Source organism: Folsomia candida, unplaced genomic scaffold (assembly GCF_002217175.1).
Source record: "Folsomia candida strain VU population unplaced genomic scaffold, ASM221717v1 Fcan01_Sc010, whole genome shotgun sequence".
Taxonomy (NCBI): domain Eukaryota; kingdom Metazoa; phylum Arthropoda; class Collembola; order Entomobryomorpha; family Isotomidae; genus Folsomia; species Folsomia candida.
In genome coordinates, this window is record NW_019091202.1 from 2250902 (window position 1) to 2272090 (window position 21189).

A 21189-nucleotide genomic window follows, 5' to 3' on the forward strand; every position below is an offset into this window, starting at 1 on the left:
ATGTTCCGACTTTCAACTTCCTGATCCGCCTAGAGATATGCTAATAAATATGATTAACTTTGCTGAAATTGAAGTTGAGAGGGAATTAGGGGAACAGCTGAACGCTACCCTCAACAGCGAACAAAGAGCAGCATTTGCTGAGATCGAAACTGCAATGAAATCTGAGGTTGATGGCAGTAAATGCTTCTTTTTAGATGGGCCAGGAGGAAGTGGAAAAACTTATGTTTACAAGACATTGTTGAGTCATGTTAGAGGACAAGGAGAGAATGCCCTACCAGTTGCTTCAACCGGTATTGCTGCAAATCTTTTAAAAGGCGGAAGAACCTACCATTCTCAATACAAGCTTCGTCTGAAAATTGACGAAACTACCGTATCTGGAATAACAATGATGAGTAAAGATGCCGATATAATCAAAAAGGCGAAATTATTGATTTGGGACGAATCAACAATGGCACCTGCTCATGCACTAAATTGTGTTGATCGATTACTTAGAGAGATTATGGAAAAAAATGTTCCTTTTGGAGGGAAAGTTTTGTTATTGGGCGGTGACTTCCGACAAACACTTCCAATTATTTCTCACGGAGACGCAGTTGCAGTAGTACAAGCAAGCATTAAGTTCAGCCCATTGTGGAATAAATTCAAGGTTTTGAAATTAAACAACAATGTTCGATCACTAGATATTGAGTACAGCAATTGGCTCATGAAACTTGGTAATGGAGAACTGAAAAATCAAGATGGTTTGAACGAAAATTTGATTGAAATTCCTGAAAGCATGTTAACCTCCGAAAATATAATTAAAGATATTTTTGGCGAAACTCTGACTCCAGACAACGTAGAACAATTCTCACAAAGAGCAATATTATGCCCAACCAATGACGAGGTGGATAATATTAATGAAAAAATCTTGGAGATATTGGAAGGCGAGGCAAAGACATACATAAGCTCTGATTCGTTGGTTACTGACGAAGACTCTGACAGAAACGATTATCCTGTAGAATTTTTGAATAGCTTAAAACCCTCAGGTTCGGCACCGCATGAATTAAATTTAAAGAAAGGCGCTTTGATTATGTTATTGAGGAATTTGAATACAAAACGTGGTTTGTGCAATGGAACTCGATTGAAAATAATTGATCTGAAACCAAATTTGATTATTGCAAAAGTGCTTACAGGATCGGCAGAAGGAAACGTTGTATTTATACCACGAATTGATCTTATTACTGATTCCGATCTGCCTTTCCAGCTGAAGAGAAGACAGTTTCCGGTGAAGCTTGCCTTTGCTATGACTATAAATAAATCACAAGGACAGACTATGGACAAAGTAGGGATTTATTTACCAACTCCAGTGTTTGGTCATGGACAATTTTATGTTGCTTTCTCTCGAGTCCGAAGATCGTGTGATGTGAAAGTACACGTAGTGACAACTTTAGAGCATGGGAAGCTGTTACCAGATTCGAATAAAATATTTACAAGAAATGTAGTATACAAAGATATCCTATTCCGATGAGTTGTCCGATAGGCGGAGCCACAAGCTAGAATAAAAAACTAAATAAAAAATTAATTCTGGATAGTTTAGCGACAATTTATTTAATATTCATCGGAAACAGCAGATACATAAAAATTAAATCTACTCCAAGAACACGCTAACAATGGATGCTGCTAATTATATTTGAAATTTTAATAACTTCGATTGAAATTATGAGTCGATTGTGGGGCGATTAAAAAAGTTGCCCAGGGTAGAAAAGGGCGAATGAAAATGATGCGAAGTTGAAGTATCAATTGTAACTTATTAGTTCGGACTGGGTTTTAATCCATGTAATCTGATGGATAAACGAAGGGGGAAAGCATAATATTAGACAACTTGGACTGAATTAATTGTGTAGAAAGTTGCAACAATGAATCCAATAATTACACTGCCCGAATTTTGGCTGATGAGGGGAAAGTTGGAGAGGAAGGGTTGCGTGGAGATTTATGATTTGATATTTTCTCCAGTAACGCCTTCAATCCATTTCATTGGGCTCTATATTCGAGGGCGGACCGTGTGTGGAATCCGATTGGAGACTATTAACAATAATGCATATGCCAAAGCCGAATCAAATGATCTTAATATCTTAATGAACACGGGAAAATATGGCAAAATATAGGATGGAGGCCTGTGCAATATGTAGGAGGATTGTCAGGATGCAATGGTGATTGTGCCAAAATTTGCAAAATGAGATCTTTTATACTATATAATATGTAACCCAAAATGATGTCGAAGATAAATGCTCTATTTGGTGAAATAAATCAAAATGTACGTTCTATTAATTTTATGCACCGTAAGCAGATGTAATTGTTTCATGTAATTATGATTAATGAATTAAAATATTAAACAAACAGAGGGAATTTTAAATATTAAATAACTTTATTTATAAGTTTATCTTAAAGAAAACAACTGAACGGATTAGCGCATATATATAAATATATAATTCGAATTAATTAATTACAATAATTACTATTAAGTACGTGAGGCAGCAGACGGAATGGAACATCGATTAGATATAACAGGAATACGTCAGATTTTGGAAGAAACCAAGAAGATGAGGCGACGTCGTTTAGCTGAAATATAAAAAAACCATTGTTACGGATGTGATCGACAAATTATTACAACAATTTGTGAAAAATTTCTATAAAAATTTGCACAACAATAAAAGTGGTCAAAGGGAAGGAGAAATAAGTATGATCACTATTTCTGATTGACACAAATCAAAACGACGCACCTTTTAATAAGCCGCTTAACTATTCCTTCAGCCATCTTATCAACAACAACATTGATTTTTTGGTCCTGTTGTTGTTTGTATTCAGCTGCAAACGGATTGTTCGTCGTCTTGGTGTACCCCATCACTTGCACTGCAAATTCAGATTAAATAAAATTAATTACATTGGTTAATAAAGCATTGCAAACAATAACTAATATTAGCATTCTAGCATTGCAAATATTATAAACAATAATAATTAAATTTCGTTACATATTGGAGTTACAAATTGTTTTCTTACCATTCTGAGTACGGATGTATGACATCAAAGGCGTCCCTGCATTCGTGACGCCTACGATAACCTGTTTAAAGCTGGGGGCCAACTCAACTTTGAATACTCCTAAGAGATAATTTAAGTATTAGAAGGTTAATAATAATAATCATTAATTCATAAGCTTAATCATTTTTGTATTACTAACCGTTTTCTTCATCAAGTGGAAAGAGAAATTTGATGGGCCGCACACAAATGGGACATGTGGGTTGTACTGGCACCAATTTCTTGAATTCGTTCTCCCCTTTTTGGGTGCGGCAGTGCTCCACGATGCAAGCGAAGTGGAAGGGGTGGGAACAGGTTTGATTGGTGCTTGATCCACTAGAATACAGGTTTCCGATCTTGAGAGGACCAAGGCAGATCATGCAGCTGTCTTCTTTCGAAATAGCTGGAGCTGTGAAGTTAATGTCATAATAAAATGTTAATTCAGTAATAAAACGGAAATTAATAATAAAATAAATAAATAGGGAATAATCAATAGAATAAGTAGGAATTAATAGAAGCAATAGAACAATAAAAAAACATTTAAGACTTTAATTACAAATTCGCATTATCAGTGAAAGCACTCAAATATCTTATTTAATACTCAAGTATTTAACCAACCAAACCAAGTTCCAGTATTATCTGCGTGAACCCTCTTTAAGAAATTACATATTGAATTTAAAAGACTGAAATTCAAAAATCCAATCACACCATCCGTATCCAAGAATTCCAAACTATCCATTTAAAAATTTATTCATCAATTTGCCTCTTTTAAAAATGCAAAGGTTAAAACAAAATATAAATAAAACTTACCCATTTCTCTCCAAAAACAATGTTGATGATTAGGATAAAATATTTTACGCGAGCGAGCTCTTCATTCGGGGAGATCTGACATGGGAATGAGAGCAAAACGTGTTGAAACGCCAGCTACACAGACTCCCAGCAGAGCAGTCAGATCGAACCTGGATAGGAATATTGAAGTCTGGCGTAGTACTGCGTTTGCGTGACGTTTGGTTCTGATAAATCTTTGATGGAACTTACAAGCACGAATGAATTATGGGGAGCCACCACCGAGAATGTATTTTTTTATTTTGATTAGCCCAACTTATCTGTAGTTTTAATAAAAATTTCAAAACGGTTACAATATAAGGTGTTTGCTCCCATTCTAATGTAGAGTTGAGATAATAAATGTTCAAATGCAATTGAATTGAATAAAATACTAAACTGTGTGAAATGTTCTAAGTACCAGACGTTATGTATCCTGAGTCTTCTTGCAAAGATAAACGTGTTTTATTGTTTTATTCCTCAGTATTGCTGCAATATCGTAAATGGGATGAATAAATTAATAAATTACGAATTTGAGCAACTAAGTAATTAACGAATTAAGCATATTAAATCACTGATGAACTATAGCCGATATGAATATTTAATTAATTTTAATGTCAGACTGAATTATTTAATGAAATAGAATTATTATTATTTAATAGAATGAATTATTATTTTATGTTTGAATAAAAAATGTAACTCCTGTTTGCAGTGGAAATGAAATTTTGCATGTATGTATCATAATTATAGGCACATTTATGAAAATATGATTTAACAATGCTAGCATCTGAGCACAATATGAAGATTAGTCTCTGTTAAATACAACTCAATTTTTTATCTGAATTACTTAAATGAGATTAATGAGGCATCGTCAATTAAATTACGGCTTATTAGTTTAGAATTCAAATTGCAACAACTAAAAATAATATTTTGGTTTGCATAAGATAATCTTAATTAAATCATGATAATTCTAAGCACTATAATGGAATAGTTTAAACTAATTCTTGAAATGAGATTATGATTGAAAAAGCTTTAAATAGTTTTATTGCAGTATGAACTGACTTTATTTCATGAATTATTACTTAAAAATTTACATAAAATGTATACTTTAAAATAACAACTGTTATAATTGTAAATCTTTTATACGATTAAATTAAAGTTGGTATATATAAAAGATAACTGTAATGTTGGGCTTATGAAGTCGATCGTTAATAGTACAAAAGTTGTGATCTTAAGATGAATTATTTTAATGGAAATAATTAAACTATAAGAGTGAATTTAAATGCAAAATTATTAAATATAATTGACAAATTAGTGCGTCCCTTTCACTGATCCATGATCTTCTGCTGACTCTTCTATTTTCCTTGCTGTCTCCGTTTCTGCGACTTTCTTCCATTCATCCGCTTTTCCATCTACTACTTTTTCCTCTCCTGTTCCTTCTCCTGTTTTTTCATTTTCGCCTACCTTCTCATCTGTGTCCATTAGGGCGGGATTATTTTCTGAAACAGCAGCAGCAGCAGCCAGCAAAACTTCCTCTTCTCTGGCAGCTTTCTCAGCCTTCCACAGAAGAAAGTCTGGATCTTGCAACTCCATCCGAGCTTTCTTGACTTCGGCCTCCAATCGGTTCTGCTCAATTTTCTCTAAGCGCCGTTTTCTGTTTATTCCAGCAGTGTTGGAGGTACCACACGATTGGCAAAAGCTCATAAAGCCTAAATTTAAAAACAACTTATAAACACGTACCTAGAAAAATTAATTGTTCAATAAAACTTGCTGACTTACTGTGGATGAAAGAATCACAAATTCGGCATCTCCCCCATTTGCTGTTCGCATCAAAGCCATCACGCAACATCATCGGCGCCTTGCATGCTTTGTACGGGCATTTGTCTAAAATTAGAAATTCAATGCAACATTGTTTAACTATGAAATAGAAATTTGGTTAATGATACAAGCAGGTTGGAATTTACCTAGACGCTCCTTGGCCTGCCTGTAGATGACCAATCCACATTCAACACAGTGTCGATCATGAGGGCCCTTCAATTCCCTTGGGGCTTTGGGGTCGAAAATTCCTACGGCACCAGGTGCGAACGTTCCCAGGGATTCAAAAGACATTTTCTGCTAAATAAATTACAGCAATATTTTATTTGGTTTATTCATAACTAATAAACAGGTTAATACTATAACTAATAAAGTGCGGCAAAGCACGATACATAAGTAGCGCAATAATGCTTAGAATGCATCACAATATAAAGCAAATAATTAACCGATTCAAATTTTAATAATGCCTAAAAACGAATTAATTAAAAACAAATTAATTATCTCTAATTGACCACATGCGCTATACTGCAACATGTAGACCACACCACAAAACATGTTCATGCAAATCGCCTTAAAAATGGCGAAAAATACCTGGATTTCATTCATAGATTAATTTGCGCTATAAATCTCAATTTTCCCCCATCACACTGTGACCATACCCCCTGCCGCCGAGGGGGTGTGGTCCAAAAGTTTACGGGATCCTCCCCCTGGGGTCATATGTATGATGCCGCAAACCGATTTCGATTATCTTAATGCGTACTCGAGTTTTAGTGTTGACAGACGGACAGACAGACTAACTAACCGATCGCATAAAGTAGCTTGCGCTACTTAATAAATAGGTCACTATTATGGACTAACTGTTTGTTCAAAAAATTGAGACAAAAGTCCTTAAATTTTTCTAAATGAAATTTTATTTAGTGCTGTGCTAACAAACTCTGCCAGATAACCTCACAGTTTTTTGTCCGTATTTGTTCCTAATGAACGTAATTATGAAATATTGTATTAGTAAGGAATTACCTGTTCCAATGAAGTAAAACTCGGAGCTGATCACTAGAATTGCGTCGTACACTAGGATGCAATATAATCCCTGAGTTATAAAATTTAAGGAGATCCAACTTCGTCTGAGTTTAGTCGTCGACTGTACGGAGTTGGCAAAAGCTTACAGGCTTATATACACGTGTTGATCTATAAACGTTTCTTGAATGAAATTGGCATACGTAAACGTTTGCCTATGGCTGGCATACGTAAACGTTTGCCTATGGCTGGCATACGTAAACAGGATTGGACAAGTTTGGAAATGTTCGACCTGACTATAGTACAGGTTTGAATTTAGCGGCCGGGTTCACATTGCCCCATTTTCACAAAGTGCTCAATTTAGTGCCACCTATCGATATTTGAAGAATTTATGTTGTGCAATTGTCGTCTAACATCAGTAAAATTATAAAAGTAAAATTATAAATCGAATATTCACTACTTTTCATTTGATGGAGCTATTGTAAATGTCAGATTTAAAGAAATCGGACTGCTTAAATTTTTTGGAGTACGCCCACCACCACCACCGTGTGAATATGCAGATAGTGCCGTATGCACTGGCCCCTATTCCATTCTTTATTTCGCACAAACCACATTTATTCCCTTCAGTTTACGGCCCTTATTTTGTCTCATAAAAAATCTCACCAGTACCCTGCCGAAGGGTCGCACGCGGCCCAGTTTTAAATTTGAACCCGATTTCCTTAGATCTGACATTTACAATAGAATGTAAAAATGAGAATTGTGAGTAAATCCGAAGGCATAGTAGAAGGGACAGACGAAATCCCTAAGGCAATATTAAATTTTAGAGTTATATAGGCTGTTAAAACATCGACTCCATACATGGTTGCAAAATAAGCTCTGCATTGGGAGCCCGCTGGGCGGGCTTTGAGACTAGTCATAACAAGAATTGTGCAAAGTTGTGTGTGTGTTACCTTTTGAACCAAGCGCTTCACTCGATGACGTGTATCACATTGCCCCCAAATTTATTTAAATTACCGGCCAACGCCAGCTAGCGGCACTTTCAGGTACCATGTTGCACTTTTTGCCGCCAGAGGGCGTTTTTCGCAGAAAGTGTCAAAACGTTCTCAACCCGTTCTCAAAACGTTCTCAAAGCATTTCACTTGATGACGTGTATCATACTGCCCCATCTTTATTAAATTTGCAGGCCAACGTTACCTAGCGGAACTTTCAGGTACCAGGTTGCTTTTTTGCCACTAGAGGGCGTTTCCGCTGAAAGTATACAAATGTGTTTCCAAAACGTTGTCGACCACTAGATCAAATAACCACAGCTGCAATTGGATGAGGCTTGGCTTTTGATGAGCTAACACATCAGAACCAAGAATTGTGAAGTGGTGTGTGTGTGTGTGTGTGTGTGTGTGTGTGTGTGTGTGTGTGTGTGTGTGTGTGTGTATGTGTGTGTGTGTTACCAGTTGAACTTGGCGCTTGATTACACACGTGTCTCACATTGTCCAAGCTAACGTCACCTAGCGGCAGTTCGAGCACTATGTTGCATTTTTCGTTTCTAGAGGGCGTTTTTCGCCAAAATGTCAAAACGCTCCAAAAACGTTGACGAACACGAGAAAAACGAAACACAGCCTTTAGATCTGCCGAGACTTGATCACATGAACGGGCTCACCCCCTAGACTTGACATTCGACCTGTGACCTGGCACACCCAGTACATTTGACCTGTAACCTGGGCACACCCACTAGACTTGACATTTGACCTGTGATCTGGGCACACCCACTACACTTGACATTTGACCTGCGACCTTGGACAGCCCCTGGACTTGACCTGTGCACACCCCCTGGACTTGATATTTGACTTTCGACCTGCGTACATCCCCTAAAGTTGACACTTAGCGGAGTTGACACTTGACCTGTGACCTGGGCACACCCATTATACTTGACCTCTGTGCCCCACGGTATATTTAACACTTTGCCAGTTACCTGTGCCTTACTAATTCTGATTACCTACCAGCGCCACCCATCGGATGTTATCTGTTTTTCAGTGCTAGAGGGCGGGCTTATGCTTTAAGTGCCTAAACGTTTTTAAAACGTTAGAACAATAGCACACTTTAGAGTCGTGACTGATCGTTTTTCATGGTCAACCCATACAGTCGTAACTGAACGTTGTTCGTGGTCACACCCTTTAGAGTCGTGACTGAACGTTTTTCGTGGTCACACCCTGTACAGTCATGACAGAACGTTTTTCGTGGTCACACCCTGTACAGTCATGACAGAACGTTTTTCGTTGTCACACCCTTTAGAGTGGTGACTGAACGTTTTTCGTGGTCAAACCCTTTAGAGTCGTGACTGAACGTTTTTCTTCGTCACACCCTTTAGAGTCGTGACTGAACGTTTTTCTTCGTCGCACCCTTTAGAGTCGTGACTGAACGTTTTTCTTCGTCACACCCTCTAGAGTCGTGACTGAACGTTTTTCTTCGTCACACCCTTTAGAGTCGTGACTGAACGTTTTTCTTCGTCGCACCCTTTAGAGTCGTGACTGAACGTTTTTCGTGGTCAAACCCTCTAGAGTCGTGACTGAACCTTTTCTTCGTCACACCCTTTAGAGTCGTGACTGAACGTTTTTCGTGGTCACACCCAAAGAGTCGTGACGGAACGTTTTTCTTCGTCACACCCTTTAGAGCCGTGACTGAACGTTTTTCTTCGTCACACCCTGTAGAGTTGTGACGGCACTTTTTTCGTGGTGACACCAGAGTTAGAATCGTGACGTAACGAACTCTGTTATTAAACATCGTGCTATACAACGTGACAATCATGTCCACGCTCCTTTGCTCTGTATAAATGTACGTAAATGTGTAACAGTTATTCAGAAGACATTTGTATCGCTAAACTATATTAAATCGTGTAGCTTAGAGCCCGCATTGCGGGCTTAAGAGACTAGTTATGCAGAAATATGTACCCATAATTGTACACGTGTCTCATAGCGCGTAACAAGACGGCATGGGTGTATTCATTTCATTGAATGATTTCGCATTTCACTTTTAAATCCCTCTTTTATCCAAACTTTTCGATATTTTCATAGCAAATTTAAAAAGGATCAGTTATTTCTTCGTCGAGTGGGTTAATAAACCTAACACGGTGCTAGAACTGGGTTGACGGAACATTAAGATCCAAGAGAAAAAACCTCACTGGAAGGCAGCAGAATAACTCGCAGTCTGCGCCGCAGATACAGTGATTACCAAGATAAGTCCCACATTTAATATTTTCTGTGGGCCACTAATTAACAAAATCTATATTTTTCGAACTTGTAGATTGCGTGTTAAAAAGGGAGGAGTAGAAAATCCTCCAGATAACTGCACTAGAGCCGATGCTAAATTGTGAATCAAGAAGTCACTATCCGAGAAGTATCGCAAGTCACGCCGTAGAACTGGTGTTAATATTATTTAAAATAATTATATACTTATATTTATTACAAGTAAAAATAAATATGAATTTTAATTGTACTTGATGAATTGTAATTTATGCTTCAATTAGGGCATGATTTAAAATGCACAAATTGTCTGCATAAACCCGTCACAATAAATTGTGCATAAACCTTTCAACACAAATTATGCATAATATATTCTGCATAAAATAGATATGCATAAACACTTCTGCACAAAATTGGGCCAATTTTAGGCACGTTTTTTCTGCAGGATTCGGCTTAACATTTCCTGCAGAAAACGGCCAATAATTTCAACCAGGGTACTGGACACAATTTAATAGAGATATGCACACAGCCTACTTCTATGCATATCCATATAGTACTGGCACTGTACATTTTATATGTACACTGTATGTATAAAAATATGTGAGTGCAATTCGTCTCAAATTAGTAGACCACTTACTTTTTCTATCTGTCGATTACTTAAAACACATCGCCATTGAATCGCCTACTTTCTTCATATGTAACATGCATACATTAATTTAAAAAATCCAAAATTATTATCCAATAGCATAATTTTTCTTGCGTTTTGCTCACCAATTCTAATCACCCGTACCATTTGTAGCTTAGTGTGCTAAACTAATAATACTTATTCATGTGTTGACGAAGTTTGTTCATTCTTAAGTAAATACTTAACTGAATAAATATGTATGTATATATGTAGGTGTCATGATTTTAATAAGGCGTCCGAAAAGGTGAGTGGCCTAATAACTGGAAGCGGACTATACCTTCTTTAACAACACTTTTGTGTTTCATGTTCACCTTCACCTTCCAGTAATATGTATGCCGAAGGGTACTTATTCTCTGGGCAGGCAACCAGATTACTCTGTAGAAAAGAATCCTACCTTTTTCTTTCCTTAGTTCATTCCTTTCAAGTCCTGGCCTCCACTTTGACAAGGACACACAAACACATCATCTTCCACCATGGCTAAAATTCCCCCATTTTTATCCCTCATTCTGCTACTTTGTATGCCCACGTCCCCCCAATTGACATCCGCCTGCACCTGTACATTCTTTAAAGAGTCGTCAACCTCAATATTCCAGGAAGAGCCATCAACCACATTAAGGTGTTCAGGCTGCTCCGAAATCCCGACTTATCACGACCCCAGGTCCATCACCCATCTAGACCTTAGTTCCGGCTCCAACAAGCTTACCAACAAGCTCATCTCGAACACCTTCATCAATAAAGGTTTCTTTAATTTGAAACATATTAACCTGTCCAACACGGGAATTGTGGACATCGATATGGACGCATTTCTTGGAATAAAGGAGTTCGGAGAGGTGACCCTTGACCTTAGCTATAATTCGATATCTTCCATCATTATGTCACGTTTTACGAACCCGAAGATTTTGAATTTGCGGGGAAATCCGATAAAAAATTTGGAGTTGGGCTGGTTTGCGCCAGCGTTATCGGACCTGGACTTGAGTAATTGTTCCCTGAACAAAATTCCAACTGGGGCCTCATTCACTAAGAAGTATTTAGACCGGTTAAACCTGGATTCAAACCGGTTAACGAGTCTGCCCTGGACGGAACTACGGGATAATAATTTTCTGATGGAACTCTCATTGAAAGATAATCCTTGGCGGTGTGATTGTCATATGGACTTTTTGCGGGAATACTTACTTAACATGAGAGGCTTCGATGTTTCGAGTGATGTGGTTTGTGCATCACCGCCTGAAATGGAAGGGAAGAAGCTGTCCTTAATTCCAAGGGGGGAATTATCTTGTCCCCTCGAGAATAAGAGACTGATTGGAGACGTGAGTAAGCATAAGATTATGCTTGGGTGTTTAACGGAGGGTGTACCAGAACCGAAAATCGAGTGGCATCAGGGCACACTTCGTAGAGAGGATCTATTAGTAAGGTAAGTATGCAAATATACAATTATAGATGTGATTGAAAAAAATAATAAACCGTCGTAAACGCACATAAGGAAGTAATGCACAAATTTTTGAGATAGGACTTAGGCAATGCTCAGATTTGTGCCATAATGCATGCTCAACGATATTTACATACTTACATATGTATGCATAATACGAATCATATTTTTCAAATTTCAATTTATTGGACTTTTTTAATTGTTTAGTCAACCCGGCATATCAATTTATAACGTGCCGTTACCCCTTCCGAAACGGGACAACTTTACCGATACAAATGGGAAAGTGTGCTGGTGATCTCGGCAAACAATTCAGCTTACGAGGGCGTTTGGCATTTTTGGTGTACGGCAAAAAGTGCGCATGGTATTGCGACACGTGAGCTTACTCTGACTCGTCCGACTCCGACCCCTCAGCCGTTACCAAGACAACAACCAGTGTACATTCGCACAACAACGGAGCCGGTGGAAATCACGACTGAGGAGACGACTGTATCACAAATTCAACCACAACTGATACGAGAAGCTAAAAACGGGTCATTTTCGAAAATTGTTGTCCAGGATCCACCTCAGACGACTATTACTGACGACACGTCAATTTATCCCATCTTGCTAGTAATTGGCACCTTAGGTCTAATAATTTTGATCTTCTTGGTCGCCTTGATCGTCATTGGGACACGATTGATGCGGAAACTCAACCACCTTGTAAGTGCTAACTTTTTGTATTTATGAATAATAAATTTTCTTTTAAAATATGAACACTACTAAAATTTAGATGCGATTGCGTAACGGTTAATTTTTAGATAGAGCACAACAAGACGCATTGAAACAATCAAATTTATGCGAATTCAACCGACCTCTTAAGACGTGTACCCATGCCACCTCCAAGTTATCGGAGCCGATTGGGAGAAAGTTTTTATGAAAATTCGTATGCTACATTTTCCAAGAAGTATTGAAGCAATATTATTACATACATAAATATATGAAATGTTTCCCAGCCTATTTAAATATGTGTGTGTTTCTGAATTGTTTATTAAAATAGGATCCGATACATTACACATGATTTATGGCATGCATTATGTTGAGTAATCGTAGCGTCTTTTTTCCCCAAGTCTGTTATAACAATCATATAATTTAAAAATTTGACTAGACAAAGTTACAATGTGACCAAGTATGTACATGAATTGGGCTAAGCTAATTGCTATTTATTCAATAACGATATACCTAAGTAATCCAGAATGTATTAAATATTTCAATATATGTATGTATTTATTCAAATGATCTACGTAAATTAGCAGGCTTCATTTTTAATGTATGTATTTAAATTTAATAAAAGTTGAAAGTGCAGTTTGTGCAAGGATTTATGCGGATTTGGAACTTATATTTTGAATGTAGTTCTTCAAGTAAAATTATGTTTGCGGTAAATTAAGCGTTTACAGTATCTGCATAAGTGCACAATGCGGCGGCCTAATGGTACAAAGGAAATCAAATCAAATCCACAATGATTTTTTTTAATTTGTGCATGTTTGGCGAGTTGGGGGCTTACGCGCTACATTGCAAAAGTTTAGAGTCGCCACACCCCCTGGGAAGGAGTTGACCCCACTGAGGGGGTGTGGCTCTTAAACTTATTGAAATCGACAGATCTTTGATTGAGCCCTGATCAAAATTAATATATCATTGATCTATCTACTGCACTCCAGGACAAAGTTACAGTCTTCCAAACATCAAAATTTTGAGTTCTGCACCGACTTTGCGACCATGTCGCGCACAACGCGACCCACTTTAGGAGTACTAGGATGTCCTATCCTAAGTAGTTCCTGTTATAGGATCATGCTCAAAAAGAAAATTGACCGGGTCTCATCTAGTTGAACAACAGGAATTTTTTGAAAATCGTCAAAATATAGGCTAGATCTGCACACTAAATAATATTTTATACCATTTAAATCACAACTATCTAGTGTTTCGTTTACACCTTGTGGGGATCTATCACAATGTGGGGTAAAATGTTATCACAATTTGGTGAAGTCATGTGGGCTCCCCGTTTTGCTCAGAGTGTATATTTACATATTATGCCTACGCTTTTATATTTCACCTTCACCTTCCAGGAATGAAGGGTATTTATTCCCAGGGAGATTACTCTGCACAAAAAGAATTCTACCTTTTTTATCTTCCTTAGTTCATTCCTTCTTCCAGTCCAGGCCTCCACTTTGACAAGGACAGACGTACAGATCCATTTCCACCATGGCTAAAATCTCCCCACTTTTATACCTTTTTCTCCTCTCTATCTCCACGTCCCTCCAATTGACTTCCGCCTGCACATGCACATTTTTCCAAAGCCCGTCAACATTAAGATGTTCAAACTGCACGGAAATCCCGAGTTATCACGACCCCAGATCAATCACCCATCTCGACCTCAGTTCCGGTTCCAACACGCTCACCAACGCGCTCACCTCTAACACATTCATCAATAAAGGTTTCTTCACCTTGAAACATATTAATTTGTCCCACACGGAAATTGGGGACATCGACATGGACGCCTTTCTCGGTATAAAGGAGTTGAGAGAAGTGACCCTTGACCTCTCCTATAATTCGATATCGTTCCTCCGTATGACACGTTTCACCAACCCGAAGGTTTTGAACCTACGGGGGAATCCGATCGAAAGCTTAGATTTGGGCTGGCTTGCGACCGAGTTATCCGAGCTGGATTTGAGTAATTGTTCGCTGACCAAAATTCCACCTGGGGCCCCATTCATTAACAGTCATTTAGCCCGGATAAACCTGGATTCTAACAGATTAACGAGTTTGCCCTGGACAGAAATACGAAATATGAATTTTTTGAAGGAACTCTCATTGAAAGATAACCCGTGGCGGTGTGACTGTCAAATGTACTTTTTGCGAGAATATTTACTCAACAGGAGAGGCCTGGATATTTCGAGTGAAGTGGTTTGTGCGTCACCACCGGAATTGAAGGGAAGGAGACTTTCCTCCATTCCGATGGGGGAATTGTATTGCCCCCTAGAGAATAAGGGACTTATCGGAGACGTGAGTGAGGATATGGTTCGACTTCAATGTTTAACGGAGGGTTTGAAAGAACCGGAAGTCGAGTGGCATCAGGGCACACTTGGTAGAGAGGATTTATTAGTGAGGTATGTCCAACTATTTGTAAATATTTGATTAAATTGGATTATAAATAAGTGTATCCTCGTTTGCGGTGAACAAATGAGCATTGCCTCCAGTCCTATGTCCCAACCAAATTTATTACACTCGCAAAGAAGTTCAAAAACCAAGTTTTTCAGGGAAGAACACATTACTCAGTTTTGTTAAAACGTTAGAATATTTGTTATAAACACTTACTTAAATATGCAACAATTTATTAAATAGTAATTAATTTTTTTTAATTTCTTGAAATACTGAGTTTTTGGACCCTTGTTTCCCAATGCCAATTAACAGGGTTTGGATATGTTGCTATGTAAAATTAGATATATTCATTTCTGCATTGCAAATGATTTGGAAATAATGCAATGCCCATCTTTTGGATTTGTGGCCAAATGCATGTTCAACGCTATGTATGTACATAATATGAATCGTATTTTCCAAGTTTTGAATTTTTTTCGGGCTTGTTTATTTTTTAGTCAACCTGGCATATCCATTTATAACGTTCCCTTACCAACTCCCGAGAACTACCGACAACTTCACCGATTCAGATGGGAAAGCGTGTTGGAGATCTCGGCAAACAATTCGGCTTACGAGGGCCCTTGGCAGTTTTGGTGTACGGCAAAAAATATGTATGGTATTAGAAGCCGGGAACTTTCCCTTACTCGTCCGACCCCGACTGCTCAGCCGTTACCACGACAACCAGTCTACATTCGCTCGACGCCCGCACCGAAAGAAATCGTGACCCAGTAGACGACAGGTTTAAATTTTTTTAGATTTGAATTTGTTAAATGCTGAAACCTTAGTTATTGCAAGGATTTACATATGTAGATTTAGGGTTTAATGCCGGTTTTTAATTCCTCGACGGTAATTACTTTTGCGGTAAATTATTTGTCGCTTTACAGTACCATCTTCATCCTCACCAAGTCAACCACCTATGACATCATACGCTAAAAACGGGTCATTTCTAAAAATTGCTGATGAGGATACGCCGATCGTGACGTCAACGATTTTACCGATAACGGGCCCCAGTACTAGTTTTGAAGACTTTTTTCTGCAGATCTTCATACTAGTTTGCACCTTAGGTGTGATAATTCTGATCTTCTTGGTCGTCTTAATCGTCCTTTCGGTCCGATTGAGGAGGAAACTCGACCGTGTGGTAAGTGTTAACTTGTTTAAATAATTGATTACATTTTTGAATAAAATTGAGACGTGATTGGGGTACGATTCCTTGTTTGATTAGGTTGAGGAATTTAAGAGTAATGGAGTCAATCAAATTTATAGAAATTCACGTGACATGTTGCGGGGTGTGCCGGTTAGATCAGCTAGGTACGCGGAAAGCCTGGAAGGCTGAGCTAGCAAACCTAGCTAGCTAGGCTAGATAGAACATAGGTAGCTAGGATAGCTAGAACCTAGGTAGCTAGGGTAGCTAGGCTAGATAGAACCTAGGTAGAACTTCTAGCTAGCTAACCTAGGTAGCTCTGCTAGCTAGCAAGGCTACCTAGGTTAGCTAGCTAGAAGTGCTACCTAGGTTCTATCTAGCCTAGCCAGCTAGGTTAGCTACCCTAGCTACCTAGGTTCTATCTAGTCTAGCTACCCTAGCTACCTAGGTTCTAGCTACCCTAGCTACCTATGTTCTATCTAGCCTAGCTAGCTAGGTTTGCTAGCTCAGCCTTCCAGGCTTTCCGCGTACCTAGCTGATCTAACCTAACCTGCTCGCTTCGCTCGCTAATTACGAACGATACCCCAATATGAAATAGAATCTCACTTTGCCCCAAGGTATCTCACGTTGCCCCATAAAAATTGTGGGGATGGATGGGGGTGGGGGTGGATGAGGGTGGGGGTGGGGGTGGATGGGGGTGGGGGTGGATTTGATGGGGGTGGGGGTAGATTTGGGTGGGGGTGGGGGTGGTTTTATAAATGCCGCTTGTTCTGTGTACATATACATAAAGATTTCCACTCACAAATATCTCCACTACCTTTTTCTCTCTTAAATACTACCTTTATATATTCAGGGTCCTTGAATTAGAGCCTATGGGCATGCACAATATATATCAGGGCAGCAGCTGGATGACTTCGTATTTGTGGAGGAAACCTATCTTTTTTCCATTCCTCCTCTCCACTTTGACAAGGACGGACACACATCCGTTTTTCTCACCATGTCTAAAATTTCCTCATTTTTACCCCTATTCCTCCTCCTGTCCAGCTCCACGTCCCCTCAATTGACGTCCGCCTGCACGTGTACTGTGCTAAAAGAGTTGTCAACCTCAATCCTCCGCCCAGAGCCTGATCTCACATTGAAGTGTTCAAACTGCACGAAAATCCCGACTTATCACGATCCCAGATCCATCACTCATCTCGACCTCAGTTCCGGCTCCAACAAGCTCACCGACAAGCTCATTTCGAACACCTTCATCAATAAAGGTTTCTTTAACTTGAAGCATATCAATTTGTCCAACTCGGGAATTGGGGACATCGACATGGATGCGTTTCTCGGTATAAACGACTTCAGAGAGGTGACCCTTGACCTCAGCCATAATTCCATATCGTCCATCCGTATGACACGTTTAACGAACCCGAAAGTCTTGAACCTACGGGGTAATCCAATAAAAAAGTTGAAATTGGGCTGGTTTGGCGAGTTATCAGTTTTAGATTTGAGTAATTGTTCGATGAAGGAAATTCCGTCAGGGGCCCCGTTCGCTGACACGTTTTTAACCCGGATAAACTTGGATTCAAACCGGTTAACGAGTTTGCGCTGGACAGAATTGCGGGATAATGGGTTATTGAGGCACGTTTCTTTGAAAGATAATCCTTGGCGGTGTGACTGTCATATGGAGTTTTTGAGGGAATATTTACTCAATAAGAGAGCCCTGGATGTTTCGTGTGATGTGGTTTGTGCGACACCGCCGGAAATGGAGGGAAGGAAGCTGTCCTCAATTCCAAGGGGGGAATTGCCTTGTCCCCTGGAGAGTAAGGGACTGATTGGAGACGCGAGTGAGGAAAAGGTTAGACTTCGATGTTTAACGGAGGGTGTGCCAGAACCGAAAATCGAGTGGTATCAGGGCACCCTTCGTGTGGAGGATTTATTAGTGAGGTTTATTAGTGAGAAATTTGCGTGTATTGTATTAAATTGAAGTGTACATTAATCGTTGCTGTATGTGCATTAGGCCACAAATGCAATGTAAAGGAATTGCATCAAGTTCTGTCTCCAAACCAAAATCTTAGTTTTCATTTTATTCGGAGAGGAGTCCAGAAACACGGTTTTTCAGGAAATCAAAAAACCTAAATATCTACGTAGCTCATTTTCAACGTTGGGAGCCTAATATCAGCTGAACAAAGAATGCATAGACAGTTTTAATGATTAACAATTTACAACTAAATAAACCCTTGCCATTAAATAAGTTTTTTGGCTTCCTTGAAAAATTGTGATTTTGAACTGTTTCCCTAGATGCAATTAATTCGATATGGATTTGTAATTTTCTTCAGTTCATTGGTTTGGAAACAGTATTTAATGCAATGCTTACCTACAACCTATTAGATTTGTGGTCCCGTGCACGTTCGACTACTTTATGTATCTATGTACATATATATTTATAACACGAATTTACTGTATAAGTTCTGAATAATTTTACACTTAAGAGTTTCATTTTTCAGTCAACCCGGCATATCCATTTATAACGTTCCTTTACCACCCTCCGAAACCGGACAACTTTACCGATACATTTGGGAAAGTGTGTTGGACATCTCTGCGAACAATTCAGCTTACGAGCATCCTTGGCATTTTTGGTGTACGGCAAAAAATCTGCATGGTACTGCAAGCCAGGAAATTATCCTGACTCGTCCGACCCCAACGGCTCAGTCGCTTCCCCCTGGACAACCAGTGTGCCTTCGCTGGACGCCGATGGAAATCGTCACTGAGGAGACAACTGTATCCCCATTCGCTAAAAATGGGTCATACCTAAAAAATTTTGACCAGAGTCTACAAACGATTTTACTGAAAAAGACCCCCGCTCCTCCTACTGATCTGGCAGTGAGGAAGTTCGTGGTGCTACTTTTCACCTTATTTGTAATAAGTTTGATCTTCTTTGTCGTCTTGACCGTCCTTGTGACACGTTTGACGCGGAAACTTGATCGTCTAGTAAGTGCACTTTATACTTGTCGTATTAATAATAGATTACTTTTTGATTATTTAAGAACACCAGTAAAATGGAGACGTGATTTTAATTGTTTGATCAGGTTGAGAACATCAGGGAAATGGTCGTACTGCTCAGGAATGGAAATGATTAAGTTCCCGTGACAACTTAAAGCAAGTATCCATGCTACACAGCTCCAAGTAATAAATAAGAGCAGATTGAGAGAAAGTTTCTGTGAAAATTTGTATTTTTGTAAGAAGCAAATACATATGTATCAAATTAACAGTATTTTCACCATTTCGCAATGTATTTATGTGTGTGTGTTTCTGGATTGTTTATTAAAATAAGTACATGCATATTTACAAGTGATACCTTTTTCATATTATGTTTGTCATACAGTCCGCATTGTTTGTTAGATCGTCTACTCCGCTTTTCGGCTATGGTAATTATTATAATCTAAAAATTTCAGTATACTAAATTGGGATGTATATATATGTAACTATGTAACTAACTACGGGATGGTGACTTTGGAAAGGCTAATGACAATTTATACAAATTGCATAATGCAATAAATATACATATGTACATACTTATGTACACTCTTAGAAAACTGGGATTAAATCATTATAGAACTGAGTATGTACATACATATGTGAATTTACATAGTACTTTGAGTTGTTAAATTTCATTACGTTTGACGAAAATTATAAATTTACAGTATGCCCATATTAGTGGCATAAATAAAACTGACCCTCCTTAAGAAAGTTAGATTATGGTGTAATTGCTGTTTTATGAGAATTTGATTTAAATATGTATGCAGAATCTGCATTGCAGATTCTTTTTTTAAATTTCTACCAGGATTTTTGCATAATTTCTTTGTTACGACGTATGCACATATATTTTCCGTTTAATAAATACATTCAGCTATTTATTGACGGGATGGACTTATTTTCTACTTGGAAAGCAAAGCATTGATCGTATAATCCACATAGGCCGAGTAAAAAGTGCACTTGGTCTCCCTTTTCAACGCGAACAAGGTGAATCCAGGCAGCCCCGCATTTGCCATTAATGGCCTTAAAGCCTTCATATACTTCAAGAAATACTTTCTCTCGTGAGAACTTATTACTTCAGAATAAGCAACTTCTATGACACGTGTTCCTATCAATTTTGCACTATCCATATAAATTGCGACACCGACCGGAAGCGTGAAATGAATCGTGACCGCGACCAGGAACGCACCAGCGGGAAACTTTAAGAAAAATGGGAGCGGAATGACATCCCATAGCGCAATCGCGGCATAATTGAACATAACACCCACCACAAATCCTAAACACATTAAGCTAAAAATACCAATGTTTGCCGTGTTTTGCGTGAAAATACCAAGAAAATAAAATTGCCTGTAATAGTCCAGAAAATCGGACAGGCTGCCAATTTTTCGCAACATTTTGCATGATTTCGTGGTAGAAATACTAACCAAAGATAGCGTAGCAACGGTACAAGAGATAATTCTGAGAATGTCGAATATGGTAAATTGCAAAAAAGTGCAGCGTAATAAAAGAATGGTAAGATTTTGCCAGGAAAACAGGCTGAACTTAAGGCCAAACAGGAAAGTCATATCGGTGAAAAAGCTGGAAAATGGATCCAATCTGAAAATTATGGCGAAGAGTACGGTGAACGGTTGAACGAGTCCTAGGCCGATAACGTTGGCAAGTATCATTAATTCGGCGAGTTGCGGTTTACCAGAGGTGGTGGAAGGGATGGCGGCCACTGTTAAATAAAAAGGAATTAGTGACAATCGCTGACCTATATGTAAATTTTCAATGCTGTGGCGGAAAAAGTGGGAAAAAAGCGTTTGGTTTATAATTC

General features: G+C 38.6%; 4 protein-coding genes and 1 long non-coding RNA gene across 8 annotated transcripts; 3 read left to right on the forward strand and 2 right to left on the reverse strand.

Annotated features, from left to right (window-relative positions):
- Positions 1-49: 49 nt before the first annotated feature.
- On the forward strand, positions 50-1504 carry LOC110854787 (ATP-dependent DNA helicase pif1-like). The gene has a single exon (XM_022103233.1). It carries the CDS (start codon positions 50-52, stop codon positions 1502-1504), a length of 1455 nt encoding a protein of 484 aa, XP_021958925.1.
- A 1314-nt stretch (positions 1505-2818) lies between these two features.
- LOC118436662 lies at positions 2819-3278 on the reverse strand. Its single transcript, XR_004835621.1, has 3 exons — positions 3212-3278; positions 3034-3132; positions 2819-2886 (listed from the first exon to the last, which is right to left on the reverse strand). It is a non-coding gene; the product is annotated as an uncharacterized LOC118436662 (long non-coding RNA).
- A 1629-nt stretch (positions 3279-4907) lies between these two features.
- LOC118436720 lies at positions 4908-7078 on the reverse strand. Of its 2 annotated transcripts, none has more exons than XM_035855295.1 (4): positions 6703-7078; positions 5835-5982; positions 5650-5754; positions 4908-5579 (listed from the first exon to the last, which is right to left on the reverse strand). In XM_035855295.1, exons 2-4 carry the CDS (start codon positions 5977-5979, stop codon positions 5182-5184), a joined length of 648 nt encoding a protein of 215 aa, XP_035711188.1. In that variant the 5' UTR covers positions 5980-5982; positions 6703-7078; the 3' UTR covers positions 4908-5181. The 2 variants fall into 2 exon arrangements, with proteins under 2 accessions (XP_035711188.1, XP_035711187.1); XM_035855294.1 differs by having other exon boundaries at positions 5835-5985.
- A 3973-nt stretch (positions 7079-11051) lies between these two features.
- LOC118436865 (SLIT and NTRK-like protein 5) lies at positions 11052-13397 on the forward strand. Of its 2 annotated transcripts, XM_035855509.1 has the most exons (4): positions 11052-12028; positions 12251-12742; positions 12841-12986; positions 13080-13397. In XM_035855509.1, the coding sequence occupies exons 1-2, from the start codon at positions 11091-11093 to the stop codon at positions 12336-12338; spliced, it is 1026 nt and encodes a 341-aa protein (XP_035711402.1). In that variant the 5' UTR covers positions 11052-11090; the 3' UTR covers positions 12339-12742; positions 12841-12986; positions 13080-13397. The 2 variants fall into 2 exon arrangements, with proteins under 2 accessions (XP_035711402.1, XP_035711401.1); XM_035855508.1 differs by having other exon boundaries at positions 12841-13397.
- An 846-nt stretch (positions 13398-14243) lies between these two features.
- On the forward strand, positions 14244-19583 carry LOC118436831 (SLIT and NTRK-like protein 6). 2 transcript variants are annotated; one of them, XM_035855466.1, is made up of 5 exons: positions 14244-15183; positions 15670-15950; positions 16096-16349; positions 18845-19328; positions 19427-19583. In XM_035855466.1, exons 1-2 carry the CDS (start codon positions 14279-14281, stop codon positions 15941-15943), a joined length of 1179 nt encoding a protein of 392 aa, XP_035711359.1. In that variant the 5' UTR covers positions 14244-14278; the 3' UTR covers positions 15944-15950; positions 16096-16349; positions 18845-19328; positions 19427-19583. The 2 variants fall into 2 exon arrangements, with proteins under 2 accessions (XP_035711359.1, XP_035711360.1); XM_035855467.1 differs by lacking the exons at positions 14244-15183; positions 15670-15950; positions 16096-16349 and adding an exon at positions 17152-18195.
- The last annotated feature ends 1606 nt before the right edge of the window (positions 19584-21189 follow it).

Coding starts and splice junctions, on each gene's coding strand:
- LOC118436831 (XM_035855466.1), top strand. CDS start 14,279: ATGGCTAAAATCTCCCCACTTTTATACCTTTTTCTCCTCTCTATCTCC. Junction 15,184..15,669: donor AGAGAGGATTTATTAGTGAG/GTATGTCCAACT, acceptor TTTATTTTTTAG/TCAACCTGGCATATCCATTT.
- LOC118436720 (XM_035855295.1), bottom strand. CDS start 5,979: ATGTCTTTTGAATCCCTGGGAACGTTCGCACCTGGTGCCGTAGGAATT. Junction 5,755..5,834: donor GCAGGCCAAGGAGCGTCTAG/GTAAATTCCAAC, acceptor TTCTAATTTTAG/ACAAATGCCCGTACAAAGCA. Junction 5,580..5,649: donor TTGTGATTCTTTCATCCACA/GTAAGTCAGCAA, acceptor TTTTAAATTTAG/GCTTTATGAGCTTTTGCCAA.
- LOC118436865 (XM_035855508.1), top strand. CDS start 11,091: ATGGCTAAAATTCCCCCATTTTTATCCCTCATTCTGCTACTTTGTATG. Junction 12,029..12,250: donor AGAGAGGATCTATTAGTAAG/GTAAGTATGCAA, acceptor TTAATTGTTTAG/TCAACCCGGCATATCAATTT.
- LOC110854787 (XM_022103233.1), top strand. CDS start 50: ATGATTAACTTTGCTGAAATTGAAGTTGAGAGGGAATTAGGGGAACAG.